This window comes from Capricornis sumatraensis, chromosome 22 (genome assembly GCF_032405125.1).
Source record: "Capricornis sumatraensis isolate serow.1 chromosome 22, serow.2, whole genome shotgun sequence".
NCBI lineage: Eukaryota > Metazoa > Chordata > Mammalia > Artiodactyla > Bovidae > Capricornis > Capricornis sumatraensis.
The window spans coordinates 25,402,673-25,421,828 of record NC_091090.1 but is presented as its reverse complement, the minus strand read 5'-3'; the positions used below and the strand labels follow the sequence as shown (position 1 = coordinate 25,421,828).

The 19,156-nt window shown below is 34.6% G+C and overlaps 1 protein-coding gene across 1 annotated transcript in view; it reads right to left on the bottom strand.

Moving 5' to 3' along the window:
• Nucleotides 1-19,156, bottom strand: part of CD2AP (CD2 associated protein) — a 79,872-nt gene that overhangs the window by 19,433 nt on the left and 41,283 nt on the right. Inside the window, exons 4-11 of the mRNA XM_068994152.1 lie at nt 15,961-16,061; nt 14,601-14,721; nt 11,474-11,664; nt 8,746-8,824; nt 8,253-8,347; nt 7,748-7,852; nt 6,338-6,374; nt 5,187-5,249 (exon numbers count right to left, since the gene is read on the bottom strand). Of these exons, the coding sequence (XP_068850253.1) occupies nt 5,187-5,249; nt 6,338-6,374; nt 7,748-7,852; nt 8,253-8,347; nt 8,746-8,824; nt 11,474-11,664; nt 14,601-14,721; nt 15,961-16,061 (792 nt within the window). The remainder of the gene's footprint in view (nt 1-5,186; nt 5,250-6,337; nt 6,375-7,747; nt 7,853-8,252; nt 8,348-8,745; nt 8,825-11,473; nt 11,665-14,600; nt 14,722-15,960; nt 16,062-19,156) is intronic.

The following is a 19,156-nucleotide window of genomic DNA, read 5'->3' as shown; positions in this document are numbered from 1 at the left end:
CATTATAGTAGGAATATTATTAGTACCATTTCACTTAATAATTTTATGAGATAGTTAAGAAAATATGCTGGGGAAAAAAATTAAGAACAGTATCATGTCATGTTAATAAAAATTTTGTCACCAAAAAGGCATAGTTAATACATAATGACATACTTGTAAGTTCTTGTTCCTTATTTTATCAGTGGTCACTTGGAAATGCTTTAGAGAGAAACACAGTACTCCGCAAAAAGTAGGAAGTATATCCTTAATTGATTCTACCTTCCTAACATTTTAGAAAAGTTTAGGACCAAAAAAAAAAAAAAAAACTACCCATATTTATCTCACTGAAGTGACTCGAACTGGAACGTGATCTATTTTCAGAAGTCTAAGTTCAAAGTTCAAGGAGCTATCATCACAGGAACACATCTGAGTAACCACCACTCCAGCCAAGAACTAAGCCTCAGCCACATTAAGTTCCTTCTCTTCATGCCTCTTTCCAATCACCACCTCAATGCTCCAATCCAAAGGTGTCTTCTAACATGACAGATCACTTCTGAATATTTTAAGTTTACACCAATGAGATCATAATATGCTGCTGTGTGAAACTCTATTGTATTCATTTGTTGCTATGCTATGCCTAAAGAATCCCATGGACAGAGGAGCCTGGCAGGATACAGTCCAAGGGGTCGCAGAGTCAGACACGACTGAGTGACTAACACACACACATGCTATACTGTATCCTGGCACCTGAATGTACTTCTATTTATTTATCCATTCAACTACTGATAAGACATTTTGTGCTCCTTCCAACTGAGGGTCAATGTAAACGATGCTATGATAAACTTTGAGTCTTTTGGTGTACATATGGAACACACATTTCTTGTGAGTATACAATTAGAAATAAAAGTGCTGGGCAACAGGGTCAACTTTAGTTCTCAAGGGTAGACATAACGACTTACATTCCCACCTACCATGTATGAGTGTTTTGATAATCTGGATCCTCACCAGCATTTAGTATTGCTGCTGCTGTTGCTGCTGCTAAGTCTTTTGTAAAAAAATTCACTCATGTTGGTGAGAATCTTACTTTGGTTTAAATAAAATTACATTTCCTTGCTGAGTAATGAATTCCAGTAATTCTGTCCTGCTCTGGTAAGAATGAAGCAGGCTACTGAAAGGTATGTCCAGGAAAGTCTTCCCCCAAAGCAGGAGAAAAGCACGTGCTCCTCAGTGTTGGGATCATTACTATCCTGAGGGACAACATGTATGATGAGCACAGTACCTCTGAGAAAACAGTGAGAATGATGCTGCAGAGCAGGTTTGAGACAACCCATGCGGAGGCTTGGACAGGGAGGATTTAAACTCCACTCTTATGATCTGGAAAAGTGCCCTGTGAGATAATAGGGAGTCATCTAACAGTCAAAGTTAAGAGGTGATCTGTTGCATGTTTTCTGGGAGCTCCACTTCTATCCTCATTAATAAGGCAGGGTTTTCACAGGACATGCTCTGTGAAACGGAGATCAAGAAAGATAAAAGGAAGGAACACACGCTGGAGGAACACACTGTATCTCCTGTCAGAAGGCTAAGGTTCCTCCAAGTGGACCTAGCTATGGTTTGAAAAAGCTCTCTCTGTTGACTCTGGAACAAGAAAGAGAGATAAACTTATGTTTATTTTTTTAAAGAAATAATGTAATCTATGTCTATAATGGGCTTCCCTGGTGGCTCAGAGGTTAAAGCATCTGCCCGCAATGAGGGAGACCTGGGTTCGATCCCTGGGTCGGGAAGATCCCCTGGAGAAGGAAATGGCAACCCACTCCAGCATTCTTGCCTGGAGAATCCCATGTCTATAATAGTCAGACCCTCTGAATTGATACTGGCTCTCCCTGAATGCTAGTTAATAGGCAAAGCACTGACATTCTTCGTATTTCTTGCATCAGATTAAAGTCATGCCAGGTTAAGGAGAACATTTTCAAAATATTAAGAATTGCTTTCCTTGTTGTATTTGTCTTATTTCACTTATTTAAAAATTTCTTACATTTGTACACCTAAACTTTGAAATCAACACTTCCTGGTAAGCTTTAAAATTTTTTCAATGAAGAGTTTTGGTGGTTTTGGTAACATTTACAGATAAGGGGGGGAAGAGGTCTTTTTTATTCATTCACATAATTACCACTTCTGGCATTCATTACTCTCTGTACATCCAAATGCCAACACAGGGTCATTTTCCTTCTGCCAAAAAGAACCTCTTTAAACCGTCTCTGTGCGGTACATACAGGTCTACTGGCAAAGCATTCTCTCAGATTTTATCTCCAAGTTTTAATTTTGCCTCCACTGCCTGAAAAGTAATTTTGCTAGGTAGAGAATTCAAGGTTGACAGTTATTTTCTTTCAGGCCTTATGTTTTTCTCTTTATCACTGCTTTTCACAGAACTTATTATGATGTGCCTTAAGGTGATATGCTTTCTGTTTTTTTTCTGCTTGGAGTTCACTGAGCAGCTTGGATTTGTGGGCTTCAAGTTTCTCCCAAATCTGAAGATTTTTCAACCATTATTTCTTCACATATTTTTTTTCTGTCCGTTCTCTCTCTCATTTCCTCAGGGACTCCATTCACACATAAGCAAATCCGTTTTCCTTCTGCTGCCTGAAAACTGCTTCTAGACAATAAGCTGGGGGTAACTTTAGGGTTTGCCTCACTGGCTTCAGTGATAACTTCCCTCAGTGATAACAGCCCTGTGTTACCTGTTGTCCAATGTCTGAAACCACTGTTAAATATATTTTACCCAGCTTCCTAGTTGTCTAACTCAAGAGGGCAAATTCAGTCCCTGTCACTTCCTCATGACAAGGATTTTGAAAAAATAAATGTAATAAAAATGTGTTACCTCCCATTTTGTTTATAAGATCAACTGACTGATTTCAGGAAATACAGAAAGTCACTACCTTATTTTAACAAAACCCTACCTACTTGATAAAGGGGACTACAAAAGAAATAACATAATGAAAATAATTTAGTAACAAACTTCTTACATGTGTATGTATGTGTATATATATGTCTCTATGATGATTCTATATATCTTTGTATGGTTAGTTTTTCATGTAGGACAGATATTATAACCAAGTACCAAAATAAACTGATCCAAGATGTAGACCTAACAATAGCTATTCAGTTCGGTTCAGTCGCTCAGTCATGTCCGACTCTTTGCGACCCCATGAATCGCAGCACGCCAGGCCTCCCTGTCCATCACCAACTCCCGGAGTTCACTCAGATTCACGTCCATCGAGTCAGTGATGCCATCCAGCCATCTCATCCTCTGTCGTCCCCTTCTCCTCCTGCCCCCTATCCCTCCCAACATCAAAGTCTTTTCCAATGAGTCAATTCGCATAAGGTGGCCAAAGTATTGGAGTTTCAGCTTTAGCATCATTCCTTCCAAAGAAATCCCAGGGCTGATCTATCACAAGACTAATCAAGAAATATCTTTGCATCTAAATTTTAAAATCTCAAATGTAAAAAAAGGAGAGTTGAGGATATAAAAACTTTCCATGGTGAGCCCAGACAGTGAGAAAGAGATAAAGCTATGAAGGTGTATGACATTTAGAGTCAGAGTGTGGTTGCTACATTTAGTGAATAAAGTAGAAGATAATACCAAAAACGTAATCTGGGATCATTTCCTAACAACACTAAATGCGGACCAGGATGTGGAGCAACAGGAACTCTCATTCATTGCTGGGGGGAATGCAAAATGGTGCAGACGCTACGAAAGACAATTTAACAATTTCTTACAAAACTAAGCATGCTCTTACCATATGAACAAGCAATTACACCCTGTGGTATTTACCTAAGCGAACTGAAAACTTATGGACACACAAAAAGACTGCACAAATTTTACAGCAGCATTATTCATAACTGCCAAAACCTGAAACCAACTTCAGTAGGTGAATGGATAAACTGTGCTACATCCAGACACTGGAATATTAATCAACACTGAAAAGAAATGAGCTATTAAGCCATGAAAGGACATCGATAAACCTTAAATGAATATTACAAAGTGAAGACAATGTGAAAAGGCTACGTAGTGTATGAGTCCAATTATATGACATTCTGAAAACCACAAAACTAGGGAGAAAATTAACAGATGGGCAGCTTCAAGGGTTGAGGGAAGGGAGGGATGAAAAGCACAGAACACAGAGGAATTTTAAAGAGGTGAGACTGTCCTGTATGACAGCACAGTTATACATTTGTCCAAACTCATAAGATGCACAATGCCAGAGGTGACCCCCCAGTGTAAACCATGGACTTTAGACGATCCTGTGTCAGTGGAGGTGCACTGACTGTAACAAGGGAACCACTGTGGGGTGCACTGATGGAGGGGAAGGCCGTGCATGCCTAGGGCAGGGGGGATACGGGAACTCTGTGCTTTCTGCTCAATTCTGCTGTGATTCTGAAACTTCTAAATAAAAAAAAAAAAAAAAAAAAAACCTTAAAAAATTAATCTGGTAACAATGTGAAACAGAAGCCAGACTAGGGACTGAAATAAGAGAAATCATTAAGTTAAGAGAATACACTAACACTTTAAGCAAGAGATAAGAACAGGAAGTAGAATCAACACTGGCAGTAGACACAAAAGTATTCGGCAACAGTGACAAGTTTTTTGCAAGTGTATATAACCTACTCTGCTAGACAGGACCACTGCAGATCTTGTGTACAAGAGGCAGGTACTAACAATAACAAAACATGTGATATTTTCAAACAAAATACATATCTTGGAATACCTTTCCAAGTTTACATGATAAATATACACAGTGAAAGTCAAACAATACATGATAAATCACTTCCATGTTTTAGGTAAGACCTTACTCTTATACCTAAGAAAAAAATTTTTTGATATATTTCAACTGGGACACTATGAAAATAATAAGAGTATAACTGTTTAATGTTTGGTTTTCGCACACATTATTAGAAATAACTGATTAAATGCTACATCCTTACTGAAGTGATGGTATAACTTTCTCATGACTGTAAATTGGTATCAGTTTGAGTAAAATCTTAATTTCCTATTGATCTGGACAAACTCCCTCCCAGAAAACCCCAAGAATTTCATAATACATAATGAACACCTGTTAAAAATCAGTGTCAGTGACTCAATGTGGAGATACATTTTTCTCTACACTGATAAAGAATAATTATTTTTCTGATACTGGAAGAAATCACCTCACCTTTTTCCTCAGGCTTTGTAGGAAAATACTTCTTCTCGGTACCTACCAGCTCAGGCTTTGAAACTAAAAGGGGGAATAAAGTTAATACTTTTAAAAAAAGATAGTTTTAGAGCACAAAGATAATTATACTACTAAAAAGCAAAAGTTGAAAAAATAACGTAAGATGAAAACATGGTTTAACAGAATGAACAATAAACTGCAATCACTCTGTGTCTAACCCTGAGACTGCCACTAACACCCTGAGTAAGGGACAGCACTGTGGACTGAGTTCCTACTCGTTCAAGTGAAGACTTCACATCCTCTGCAACACCACTGCTCAGGAGAACTTCCTGTAATGATGGAAATACTGTTTTTGTATGGTCCAATACTGACCACTGAGACCTGAAATGCTGCTACTGCAACCAATTAACTTTTAAATTTTATTTAATTTTAATTAATTTTAAAAGCCCAGTATGACTAGTAGCTAAAAACTCTCCAATGCCAGCTTCTACAAAAATTACCTTTAAGGTATCCTTGCTCTGAGATAAGGTTAGCAAACAGAAAGCTGAAACTATGGAGGAGGGAAGGACTTGTGTTACTCAAAAAAAAAAAAAAAGCAAATCTTTCAAGGAAAAAAAATTGGACTGCACATTTTAAAAATCAGAAATTATGGGTTAGAACTTAAAGAAATAGAGTCAGATTATAAAACATTAACTCTAGAAAATACTTCTAAGTACTCATCTTTTATGCAACTGTTTAAAAAGGAAAAACAAAAACTCTTCCAGTTTGCTTAAGCATTATCATACTCCTTGAAGAATATATAAATAAATCACTACTAGTTTGTGACACTGAAAAATGGATTACATCTGAAAACTTATCAGCTAGGTAAATATTTAAGATTTAAGCTTAGTCAATTTTCTTAACTCAAAATGTCATAAAATATCCAAATTATTTTCAAAATTCTAATTTTATATGGTTTATACTTTAAAAAAATACTGAGATATTAATACACATGAACACTCAATATTTATGTATTTAAAAAAATTATATATAGTGTCATAGCATTTAATTTTTGCTAACAAAAATAAATGATTTACAGAAGACCCAATTTCATCATTTTAGAACTTAAAACTATAAAATGCAGAAAACTGAATAATCTGTTTCTTACTTACTTGGACCCTTAGCAGGTGGTGGTGGTTTCTTTGGTTTCTATTAAAATAATAATTGTGAAAACAGTAAAACACTTACATATTAAATATTTATAGTTAAACTCTGATCATAAATAATCTAAGTTACATAAATACCTCTCCTTATCCCATCCCTGCTAGAAATTATAAAATGATAAGATCCAAACAAGATCAAAGACAAAAAATTTATCCTATAAGAACAAATGCCTCTTTGATCAAAATTAAAATATTTCAAAAATTATCACTGACTTAAACTTAAAAAAGCTTAATGATGAGCAGAAACATTCTTCCCTATCTCCCCTATTTTAAGATTTCTATGCACCATTTTTACCTCTCTTTACCTGGCAGGGAAAGAAAGACACTTTATTTTAAAAGAAGAAGAATACCTAATAAATATATAGAGGTTTCACTTTTGATTATTCAGGACTCTCAAAAAGAACATAAAGGCAAAGGTCTATTTTTTAATTTATTAAAATTCTCTTGGGTTTACAAGTATTCATTCATTTTTGCCTTAAAAAACTTGAAACACATTTCTAAGTTTGTGAATTTGGTTTTTCCAAATTAAAAATAACTGATAACCAATACTCCATGAACATCTAATAAAAGTCAAAAAAAGAACATGAGTACATTAACAAGAGTATAAAGTGTGTAAAAATAAAGTGTACCTGAAGCCTGCTGAATTAATAATGAATGAAATTTAGCAAAGGAAGAATCTCAGACAGTGTAAGCCTTCATACATTATCCTTTTGTAATTTACTTTAAATAAAAGATTTCAAAGGTTAGAGATTGCTGCACTGGCTTAAATTAAATATGGCAGACTGCCTTGCTGGGGTTTGCCAGCTCTCTGTGTAAATCTTTTCCTCTTGTTTAAAAATTCATTAATCCCTCCATAGGCGGAAAAAAGGGGATCAAACTGTAGAAAAGCAAAAGATCACTGACTCAGTCTCACTTTATTCACTGTGAGAAGTGAGATCGATAAATTAAATCCTGTAAGGAGGCTAAATAAAGCCTTCTCACTGTCCCAAAAATGCAGTGACAGAGTAACAGCAACCAACAGTACCTTAAAATAAAAATTTTCAACAAAATTAAATATACTGACTTACAGTCAAGTGCTAACTTGTCTGAATAGTACAGCCAGTCTTTTATCTTTTAATCATAATAAAGTAATAAAGTCTAAGTTAATTTTTAGTCAAAGGAAAAGAAAAACAGGAAGTGATAAACACAGAAGTGATACACTGTTTTATTCTACCTTAATTCAAATAATTTTTACCTGATTATATCAATCTGAAATTCATGGAAAATTTACTCAGTAACTATGTAAAAAACTTGTTTCTTTAAGAAATATTAGCAAAAGGTTTTTTAACTTATCATCATCACTGAAAAAGAAAAGCTTACAGGAAAGTCCTTATCCAGTTCATTTATCTGAACAGCAAAATTGTCTGGAAATACTCCTTCTTTACCATTCAGTTCACCCTTCCACCAGCCAGTTTCTCCAGTCTCCTAAACCGCAAAATGAAGAATAAGGATAATAGTGGTTATATCTAAATAAGAAAAAAGTTAGCGACAAAATAAGAAAACACTGAATCCCATTATTTTTATAAGGAAAAAATAAAGACTTTAAGCAGACTTTGAGATCCTACTAAAAAAATATATTTCTCCACAACATGAGGGTAAAAATAATTTCTAAAACATCAATTATAACAATAATAGACAATAAACATTTGCTTTAAAAAAATCTTTCTGATCACTTACTATACTCCAGGTTCTGAGGTCACAGCAATAAACATGGCAAAGCCCAGGTCTTTCATAGCTTACCTTCTAGTGTGAATGCAAGACTACTGAAAAAATACTTCTATGAATAAGTTAAGTTATTCACTGAAAAGCCTGAGAAGTATCTTACCTTGCTTATCAACTGTATTATCTCCCCCTCTTTAAAAGTCAGTTCATCTTCATTAGTACCTTCATAGGCAAATAGCGTTCTACAGTATTCCTTAGCTAAAATGAAAAACATAAATAAAGTTTATATATAAATTACTTCTTTCAACAAATACTTATTAAGCCTCCATTTTGTCTAAAGAAATGAACACTAGCTTTCAGAGATGATTTCAATAATTTAAGCCAATTTACTTCATGCTGAATTAAATAACGAGTTTCATTGATCATTCATTCATTCAAATAGTTACTACATGCCTACCTGTTCCAGGCACAGTTCTAACTGTACTGGATACATCAAGGAACAAAAAACATCCAAAAATCTATGACCTCATGGTGTTCACATCTAGGAGGATTTAATACTCTGATGAAGCAGTACAATGTAACAAGTGTCTTCAACAAATCTAATAATATATTTGAGCATGCTTCACTCAACATGAACATTTCATTAAAAAACTTACCTTTAATTTTACCTTCAGTGTCTGTTTTTGTTATCTCCACACTCTGAGTTTTGGATCCTAGTGACTGTGTGATTAAAGGCTAGAATAGAAAGGATAGTATCGTCTATTTTAAGTTGTAACAAAGCTAATAATGTCAAACAAAATTTCCATTAACAATTATCTAGTTTTCCCTAACAGTACTTATAGCCAGGTTAGTAATATAACTGAAAACTGTGCCATGAAATGATAAATATCTGGAAAGCTATTTAAATGGTAGCCTAGAACTTCTGGTTTTAAAACACTCTGTCTTAAGGATAACAAACATACTCTGATACCCAAAATGCTGTGATTTATTTTAGAACCTCCAAAACAAATAAAAATAGCATTTGAAAATGTACCATGTACCAATCTCTGAGCTAATAAGCACTTTGCTGCTGCTGCTGCTAAGGCACTTCAGTCGTGTCCGACTCTGCGCGACCCCATAGACGGCAGCCCACCAGGCTCCCCCGTCCCTGGGATTCTCCAGGCAAGAACACTGGAGTGGGGTGCCATTGCCTTCTCCGATAAGCACTTTACACGTCATGTAATTTAATCCTCAGAACAATCAGAATAAAGTAGGCACTATTAGTCACTCTTTTTATAGTTAGAAAGCAGTTAAATAACTTGACCACAATAAAAATAATTTAGCAGTGCAGCCCAGATTTGAACCTTGAAAGTTCGACTCTAGAAGGTGGGCTCTTAAACGACAGAACTGAACTTCCTTACAATAAGACAGAGAAGAAAAGAAAGTTTTTATACTTACTTCAATGCTGCTACCAGAATGAAAGCATTTAGGTAATGTTACAACCCTTGTAACTATATGGTCTAGTAGACAGTTTTCCATTGTAATCAACTACAGTAAGCCTTTCATCATGTCTTAGTGTTTCCTTAAGTTCTCTTCTCTGAAGTAACACTACATTTGACCTTAGATTTCATTAGTTAAAAATCTGAGCATACTGCTAACTGGTAATATCATTGTGCATTCTATTTATCTTTTAAAATACTCACTTTAGTTTCTCCTAACTTTTCTCCATTATATCTTCCAATCTGGTGTTGCCTACAAACACAGCAAATGTGCTCCCTACTTTATCAATTCCTAGGTCAGTGATCAAATCAAGTCTTGGAAGGCCATCTTACATGGTAATCCTGAGAGTGCTCTCACTTACAACAACTCTTTACTGAACATTATCAATGGCAAAGGAGGGGCTTCCTTGGTGGTTCAGTGTTGAAGAATCTGCCTTCCAATGCAGGGGATACGGGTTCAATCCCTGGTCCGGGAAGATCCCACGTGCCATGGAGCAACTAAGCCCGTGCTCCACAACTACTGAGCCCACGTGTTGTAACTTCTGAAGCCTGCACTCCTCAAGCCTGTGCTCCGCAACAAGAGAAGCCACTACAACGAGAAGCCTGTGCACCACAACTAGAGAGTAGCCCCTGTTCACCCCAAGTAGCGAAAAGCCCACGTCAATGAGGGCCTAGCACAGCCAGCCAGAAATTTAAAAAAAAAATGGCAAAGGAAAGATTACCAGTGTAATCAATAATCAGATAAAGTTATTCAACATAACCATAAGCTTTAGAGTTAGAAAGGAACCCCAGATCATCTAGCCTACTATCCCTCATAATGCAGACACTGCTTCTAGACATTCCTAGCTGTTACAGGACTATACAGCACCATCCCAACAAGAATTCTGATCTGTACCTTTAAAACCAAGAACGAACTGGGCCCATAATCCTAATGTCAGACAGTCACACAGCTAGGAGAGGGCAGAAGAGAAAGTGTAAGCTCTCTTTCCCAAACCTAACTTATTATTATATAAGAAAATATGTGACAGGCTGGGAAAGGAAGGGAAAAAAAGTTGAAACTAACCATTTTAGGAGAAAATTTCAGAATATATTTCACCAACCAAAACAGTCTTAATAGTGAAATGTAACTAAAAAGACAAGTAAATACTAAAACATTTTCAAATGTTATGAGTTAAATAAGACATAACAAAGGAGAACCAGAAGGGAAACAATACTTTAAAAGTCAAGGGACAAGCCTCCTCAAGTAAGTACTCAAACTAATCTCCAAGGTGTTAACACCAGAAACAAGACCTGAAATGAACATCCTAAAGACTGTAGCTATTTCCCCCCAAAGTAAACATTTAATGATTTATTTTAAAATCTCTTATTAGATGGTACATTCTCTTTATTTCACAATGCCAGTGAAATGCTAGTAAAACATAAAGTGCTCCATACACCTAGGGCTAATGATTGGTAGAGTTCACCACTACTAACAATCCAGAGAAAAATTAAGCAAGGCCTAATTTAACTTAATATCCCACTGTGAATTCATTTTAAAATGGCCCATTTTAGAGCTACTTCAAACTGAGAGGCAAAACATAATTTTAGATTTAAAAGGAAGACAAAAATGTATTTGCCTTTTATATTTTTACACTATAATAAAACTTTAAAATTTCCACTAAGAAAAGTCTGTGTTAAATTTACTGGCTCCCCCATCCAATTTTATAAGAATCAAATGTAAACATTAACGGAAGTCACTTAAGCTTAAAAAGTTTCTCACAGTCTTCTCATTCATAACCCATCACCAGCAATCTCCAAAAAAAAAAAAAGAAAAAGGTAGCAGAGTTGCAAACTAATTGTGACATTTTAAAAATTGTTTAATGAGAGAATGAAGAGGGTGAATCTAAGGAAAGCTCATCACTACTACCTTCTCTGGTTTTTTCTCCTCTGTTTCACTACTGGATGTTCTTGTCCTCAGTTTCACAGAGCCTTCTTTGAAAATATCTCCGAATCCAATTCCTCGGATTTTCTTTGGCTGGGTAACTGATCCAGGTGCATTTTCAGTCCCATTCCCCAGAGAGAGGGGTAAAGGTGAGGTAGGCCCAGTCAGAACAGCTTCTGAAAGGATAACTGGTTTTTAAAGAATGACACCTAAAATCACAAAAACCTTGACATTCCACTTCCACAGTATTTATATCCTATAACTCCTAATAAAAAAATGGTAGAATAAAAATAAAATTGCTGAGTAGTAAAATATCCTAAGCACTTTATACTGATTTTTTTCCCCAATATTTAGAAACAATTTTAGGTATTTCTAATCTGTAAAAGACCAATCAGAAATGCAGGAAATCATTGTATATCAGTTTCTTAAGAAGAGTATGTCAAAATTTACAGCTCCTTTACAAAGGTGACACGGGACAGAAACAGCAAGCGTGCACAATATGCTCAATGAGCATTCAATGCACTGAGCGAACAAATATATAAATGTTGACTTAATTAAATAATAACATTTATATTTAGAATTTCCCTTTACTCACTTCAGTGTTTAAATTTCAGATTTGGGAATACACTGGATCCATGGGAAATGCCATCAAACTCTTATATCACTGCTCATATTTCTCACAGGGGTGAAAGTACATGAAAAGACAGTTTTACAGGCAAGACAAAAGGACACTCTAAACAACAAAGGCTAAGAATATTTGACAAAATGAAAGGGCAGTCACTTCATTATAAAAACTGAAATATAACACTTCCCTAGAGAAGCAATGCTTTTCCTGAAATTGACTACTAAAAAGATATTAATCTTGAGATTTATATATAGAAATCACTAAGTAATAGAACAGATTATAAATTTACCATATTCCTATTAAAAAATATAAAAAGGGGCTTTCTTATAGCTTTTATTCCACAGTTCTTCAATGAAAACAGAGGGCATGAAAATAAGTTACTCATAAAGGCTCAGGTAATACTGTCTACCTACTGTCTAGAGTCAGAATTATCTTCTTAGCAGTAATAGCCAGAGTTTAACTGGTCAAACCATGAACACATCCCATATATTTCATTCTATCTATTAAAAGAAGGAGTGTAAGAAGAAAGTAAAATAAATGCAGTGGATATGGCATTCCAATACTATAAACAAAACAAAAAAAAAGAACACATTTTAAAATGAACAGTTGGTAATTCCTGTAACAGTTATCTGAAATAGATGCTATTATACTGACTAAAGAAGACTGTCAAAACATTAGTTAACACAAAAGATGTTATATTTCATTCTCTAAGACCCAATGTGTAAGATATCAAATGCTTAAATTAACACTCAAAGGACACCATGTCTTCACTAAAGTTCTAAAGACCTTATAAAGTGTTCACTTCTTGGCACTTACATCAATATGCAAAATCTTTCTGCCTGAAAATTCGAGTTTAAAAAAAAAGGGAAATTACAGTGTACTTCAACCACTGACTTCCCACCCCATAATCACAAAGCTCCACATTTAGAATGCACTGTTATTGTAAAGGGGTTAAGCAAGCAAGGAAGTACATTTTTAACAGATTATGATTCTGCAAGGTTACTAAAATTCAAATAAGGCTGAACAGTGCAAGGAAATGCCCAAAGTATTATAATTATGAAGTAATGAACTATATCCAAATTTAAATTCAATTTCTTTTGCTACTGATCCCTTATGGACTTTGAATTTCATACAGTATTTTAAGGGCTCAGTTTATATGGCATCATAAAGACTATTTCACTCTACACTTTAATTCACACTAAATTTTAATGTTAAAAATAAACATCAATAGATTCAGTATCTATGACACTTAATATCAATTTATGCCTGAAGTAATTCAGGGGACAGTGTGCAAAGTAGTAATTGTCCCTGCAACATTCCTATGTTGAAATCCTAGCTCCCCAAGTGAAGAGGTGGCCCTTCAGAGAGGTGATTAGGTCATGAGGGCAGAGCCCTCAGGAATGGGATTAGTGTCTTACAAAGAGGCTGCAGACAGCTCCCCTGTCTCTTCCAACTTGTGAGGACAAAGTGAGAAGTCAGCAACTATGCACCAGAAAGGAGCAGAACTGTGAAAAATAAATCTCTGTTGTTTTTATGCTACCTAGATTGTGGTAGTTTATTACAGCAGCTCTAATGGCCTAAAACAATAGTCTTCGTATCTTGACTCCACACTGTCTTTGAAATAAAAAAGCAATATCAACAATCTTAAGGTTGTATGTCTATATCTCATTATCTATGAATCTATGTAACCATTATAAAACTGCCAAATAACACAAGTGTACAAGTGTTAATCCCTGAACATGTTCACTACATACTTTTCCATAAAGAAAAATATCTACTTATCCCTATGCCACCACTTATGAATTTAATGTCTCTTAAAAAAAAAAATCTCTCCTAAATCCCTCAGCGGTTCACAGATGTAATTCCAAGTTTTGGGATAAAGCTTTTTCAATTATACTTCTGAATGGTGAGCAAATTTAAGAATAATTTATAGGTGAGTCTCTAAATGACAGAGATCACAAAATAGTTAAATTACATTCTGGCTACACACGGAAAACAAAATCTATTATGTGAATACAGAAACTCAGAGGAAGAGTCTTTTGAACTTCTAATATTTCTTAAGTAGTCAGGCCATTTGCAAACTCTGATCACAACTGTATATAAGTAGACCTTAAGTGGGAAGAAATCAGGTAACGTAAGCAGTATCATTTCTAATAAGGGTACTATAAGTTTACTTTGGGTTGAAGAAGACATCAGAAGGGAAAACAGTAAATTACCTAGAAGGGAATAGCTACCCACTCCAGTATTCTTGCCTGGAGAACCCCATGGACAGAGGAGCCTGGCGGGTACAGTCCATGGGGTTGCAGAGTCAGACACTACTGAGAGACTAACATTTTCACTTTAAGTCCTTGTCATAAGTTGCTTTTTTTTAAAGTGGATAAACTACAGCTCATAGTTCAAAAAGACAAGAGACTAAAAATATACAAAATGAACACTAGTCATATACAAAATTGGTGTAAATCTATTCAAATTTTTAAAATAATCTACCTGAATCTTCCTGGGCTTCGTGAGTTTCAACATCATCTGTTACCTCTAATTCTTTCACAAAATTGGAGGGAAACAGTCCCAACTTGTTGTTCAGGGTTCCACTCCACCAGCCTTCTTCTACCTGAAAGAGTTCACAACTCAAAAATAATAATAGTTTGTCTTAAGTTTTCACTTCCCCAACAGAAAACCTGAGCTACAGAAATGAACAGGCACAAAGTTAGTGGTACAAAATAATCCCTTTAAATCTATAAGAAAAAACAAACGGGGAAAAAATTTTAAGTAGATTAAATCTATGTGGATTGAATTAATCATACACGGATTAATCAATAGCACCTTGCAACCCTTCCACAATGAGATCTTATAATAAATCACAGAACAGAAATAAGCCATCCAATCTGAATTCTGGACACACGTAACTAACAAACCTAACAAAACAGTGTTCTCTGCCACAAAATTTGGAATGCTGTGTCCTGCAACAACAGGAGATAAGCCAATCCCTTATCTGCTGTGATTCCATCTTGTTTGTAAAATGGGGATAAAAATTCCTATCTCCTTAGGTTGTTCAGAAACTTAAATGAAATAATAAGTTTGAAACACTCAGAATGGTGTGTCAGGCATAATGTGACCTTGATGAACACTGCTATTATTGCCACCTGGTAGACATAAACCAGAACTGCCTTTTACATAAACACATTGGAATTTAACAAAAACTAACGATAAATTACATGTTATCAAACAAAATCAGTTACAGTGGCAATACTTGATATCAAAATACATACTCTGAAAATGGCATCTTTAGCTGCTAAATAACACTTTGATATTCCTTTAATGATAAAAGTAGATATATGAAAAGCTATTTTTGAAATATTTAAAAATCTTATTCTAAGATATTAAAATGAGGCCAAGTGTTTTGGGGTTAATATTTGAACGTGATAATTCAAACAAAACAAAGCTTTTGCATTCTGCTTGCAAACATCTCTGCTGTGCAAAAGGTAAAAATCTTTCTATTTTTATGGCTTGTGTCTAAAGTGAATTCAGAATCAAAGAAAGGTTTATATGCTTAGCTACTTAGATTACATCAATTTTAGCTTAAAAAAAGAGCTTATTTTACTTTTAAAGTCAAAGATACAAATTCAGTACACAAATATTAGGCATTGCAAGGATGAATAAAGCTTTATTTCTACAGTTAAAAAACCTTCCTTTAGGTCATTAAAGATCCACTTTAAAATAGGTATCTTAAAATTTAAAAAAAAACTGGCAAAATAAATTTAAAAAATTAATATTCTTACAAAGCATTTTTCTAATACCCAGAGCATTAATTCTAATTGCTGCTTTATCTCTAACATGTGTTTTTACTTACCTCTTCACTAATATCAATAATATCTCCCACTTTAAGCTCCAGTTCATCCTCATTTTGTGGAATGTATTCAAAGAGAACTTTACACTGACGCTTCTTGGTCTCTATAGGAAGTCACATAAAAAAATTAACAAAGATCTTTAAAACAAACAGTAGCACGTTTATTTACATAACATGTTTATTGTCAAAGGATTTGTATGTATGAATAAAAACAGAGCATGGAAGCATTCTGAACAGCTAACCATAATCTGTGCCGTCTGGCTTTCCACCTTGCCCCCACCCTAGAAGCTCTTCCTTCATCCTAAAATAAATTCAAGCCAACTGCAAATAAGGTAGGCTCTCAGAAATGAAATCAGATCCAACTGATTATACAAAAGTAAAATTTCCACTGCCAATTTGGAAACTAGAAACACAGACTTAAGACACTATTGGCATAACAAATTTATAACAAATTTATCAGACAAGTCCTTCAAACTAGTGATTTTCACACTGCTTCTTGATCAAAATCTAGGAATACTTTAAAGGCACTAAGTCAAGAGTATCTGTGCTTAAAAAAAAAGAGAAAATGCACAAATCTAAAATGTATTTTATCTTATTTAATAATTTTTCTGACAGATAAAAACACAAGTGAAGACAAAAATAGTTTCACTTTAGTGTTTTAAACAAGCCTCATTTATTCAGAAAAGTAATGATTATATAATGTAGGACTTCAAAAGATGTAACTTGATTCTTTTTAATGAATATCAGTATCTTTTTAAATAATTTAAAGTCAATAAAGAGTATTAATTAGCCCCTCTGCCCCTAAGCACATATGTCAATTAACTTCAAGCAACCTAGTGATATTTTAATCAAAAGCTTTGTTTTTATCTTGTCTTTCACAGTAGCATAATTCTCCAATTTTTTTTCTAAGAGAGTATGCAAAATTATTTGCAAAGGAACTCATTTTTAAAAGGAAAATCCACACTGGATAAAAATATCTAAATAGCCCCTACCATTGCCACAAAATGTGAGTCATTTATTTTAAAAAGAAAAATTTTTGTATGATTCTATATTTTTATACAGCTTACTCTTATGTTAGAATGACTGCCTACACTGAACTTTTCTATTAGTTGGTAGCACAAGTTAAGAAATTTGGAGATCCTTCACATTTCAAATGGCACATACAATGTCTACCCATACATATTGGTCAATAAATATTTACTGACTTTCTAAAATGCATCAGAACCTTTGGTAAGCACAGAAGAAAATGAAATTAAAGAGTAAAACTGTCAATAAAAGGATGTGTAGCAGTCAGTCGATTTTTTAACTATAGTATTTTCTTAACATAAGTAGCTTCCATACAGCTTTTCAGAACTACAAAGAATAAAATATTTCTTTAAATCAGTATTTTATAAGTAAAGCTATTAATAAGAAACCAAATAAAGAAGTGTAACAACAAAGGCAGTGACAAATTTTTTATTACTCCAAGTCCTTCATAAACACTTCCCACACAAAAGAGCATAAACACTTGCTAAGACATATTGTATCAAGGAGAAACAGGAACCCCTTCCCACTGCATCAGGCTGCTTTCTTCACAGATCAGAGTGCTTTACCATAACTCATGTACCCTAGTCATGTTAGATCCTTACTCTCTGAAAATACCATAGACTTGCTTATCTTCATGGGTCTTTCAAAGGCTGCAATTCTAACTGCAACGCCATACTCTCCAATTTTTATGTAAATGATATGTCCTACTTAAAGAGCTTAATGACACTTTACTTGATGACTCTTGTATAGAACTGCCCTTTCATTTGAATCTCAACTGCACATTTTGTATGTTTCTAGTCATCAAGCAAAGAGCCAACTCATTGGAAAAGATACTGATGCTGGGAAAGATTGAAAGCAAAAAGAGAAAAGGGCAGAGGAGGATGAGATGATTAGACAGCATCACCAACTCAATGGACATGAATCTAAGCAAACTTGGAAATAGTGAAAGACAGGGAAGCCTGGCGTGCTACAGTTCATGGAGTGGCAAAGAGTCAGACATGACTTAGTGACTGAACAACAACAAGAAGTATGGTTCTTAATAGGATTCTGCTGCTGCTAAGTCGCTTCAGTCATGTCCAACTCTGTGCGACCCCATAGATGGCAGCCCATCAGGCTCCCCCGTCACTGGGATTCTCCAGACAAGAACACTGGAGTGGGTTGCCATTTCCTTCTCCAATGCATGAAAGTGAAAAGTGAAAGTGAAGTAGCTCAGTCGTGTCCGACTCTTAGCGGCTCCTCTGTTCATGGGATTTTCCAGGCAAGAGTGCTGGACTGGGGTGTCATTGCCTTCTCCACTTAATAGTATAAAATACTGCAATAACAAGTACAGACATTTACAGAGCATTTCTTATAATATTTACTTAACATGTTAATACTTTGAAAACCCTATAAGGTAATTATTACTATCATCCTTGTGTTAGAGTAACTTGGTATTTTCCTCTGTTAAACTGTGACTTATGAATCATTATCCATATCCAGTTTTTATTTGGCAGATTTGACTGTCCACATTAACACTGCTCTTACGGTCTTCATACCCACAGGTGTTACAGTATTCATCACATAAATGTCAAATAATTTCAGAAAAACCTTTTAAAAATATTTTGTATTTTCAAATATAAGTCATCACAAATGGGAAGTATACCATGGTTCTTAAAAAAAGATCTAAATATTCAGGTCAAACAGAGTTCTTAAGTATTTCTTATATTATTTCTTATTTAATAACACTGTTTTAATTTTTTCCATCAAATGCTAAAATGAAGAGCATATCATACTCAGAACTTAGGAGGCTGAATTCCAAAATTTCAGAGATAGCAACAAAAAGATTCCCAATCTACTTTTAGTTCCATTTAGTTCTGGAAAGTAAATCGTCAAACTTTATTACAGCATTTTCTAATGTAAAAAAAAATTTTTTTTATCAATTTCTTTCTCTAGTAAGCAAAGGTAATCATCAAAAGTAAAGAAACATCAAGACTGAGCCATTTGCTACATGGCTGAATCTTTAAAATTTTTTTCTTATCAGCAGCAATAAAAAAATCATATTAAGCCAGTAAGTGAAAAATTTAAGCTATTCAAGATTCTAGCTATACTGCTGAGATACACACTTAAGATCATCAAAATCTTAGAAAACATCATCATCACCACTATCATGAAGAAAAAAACTCATGTACTTAGG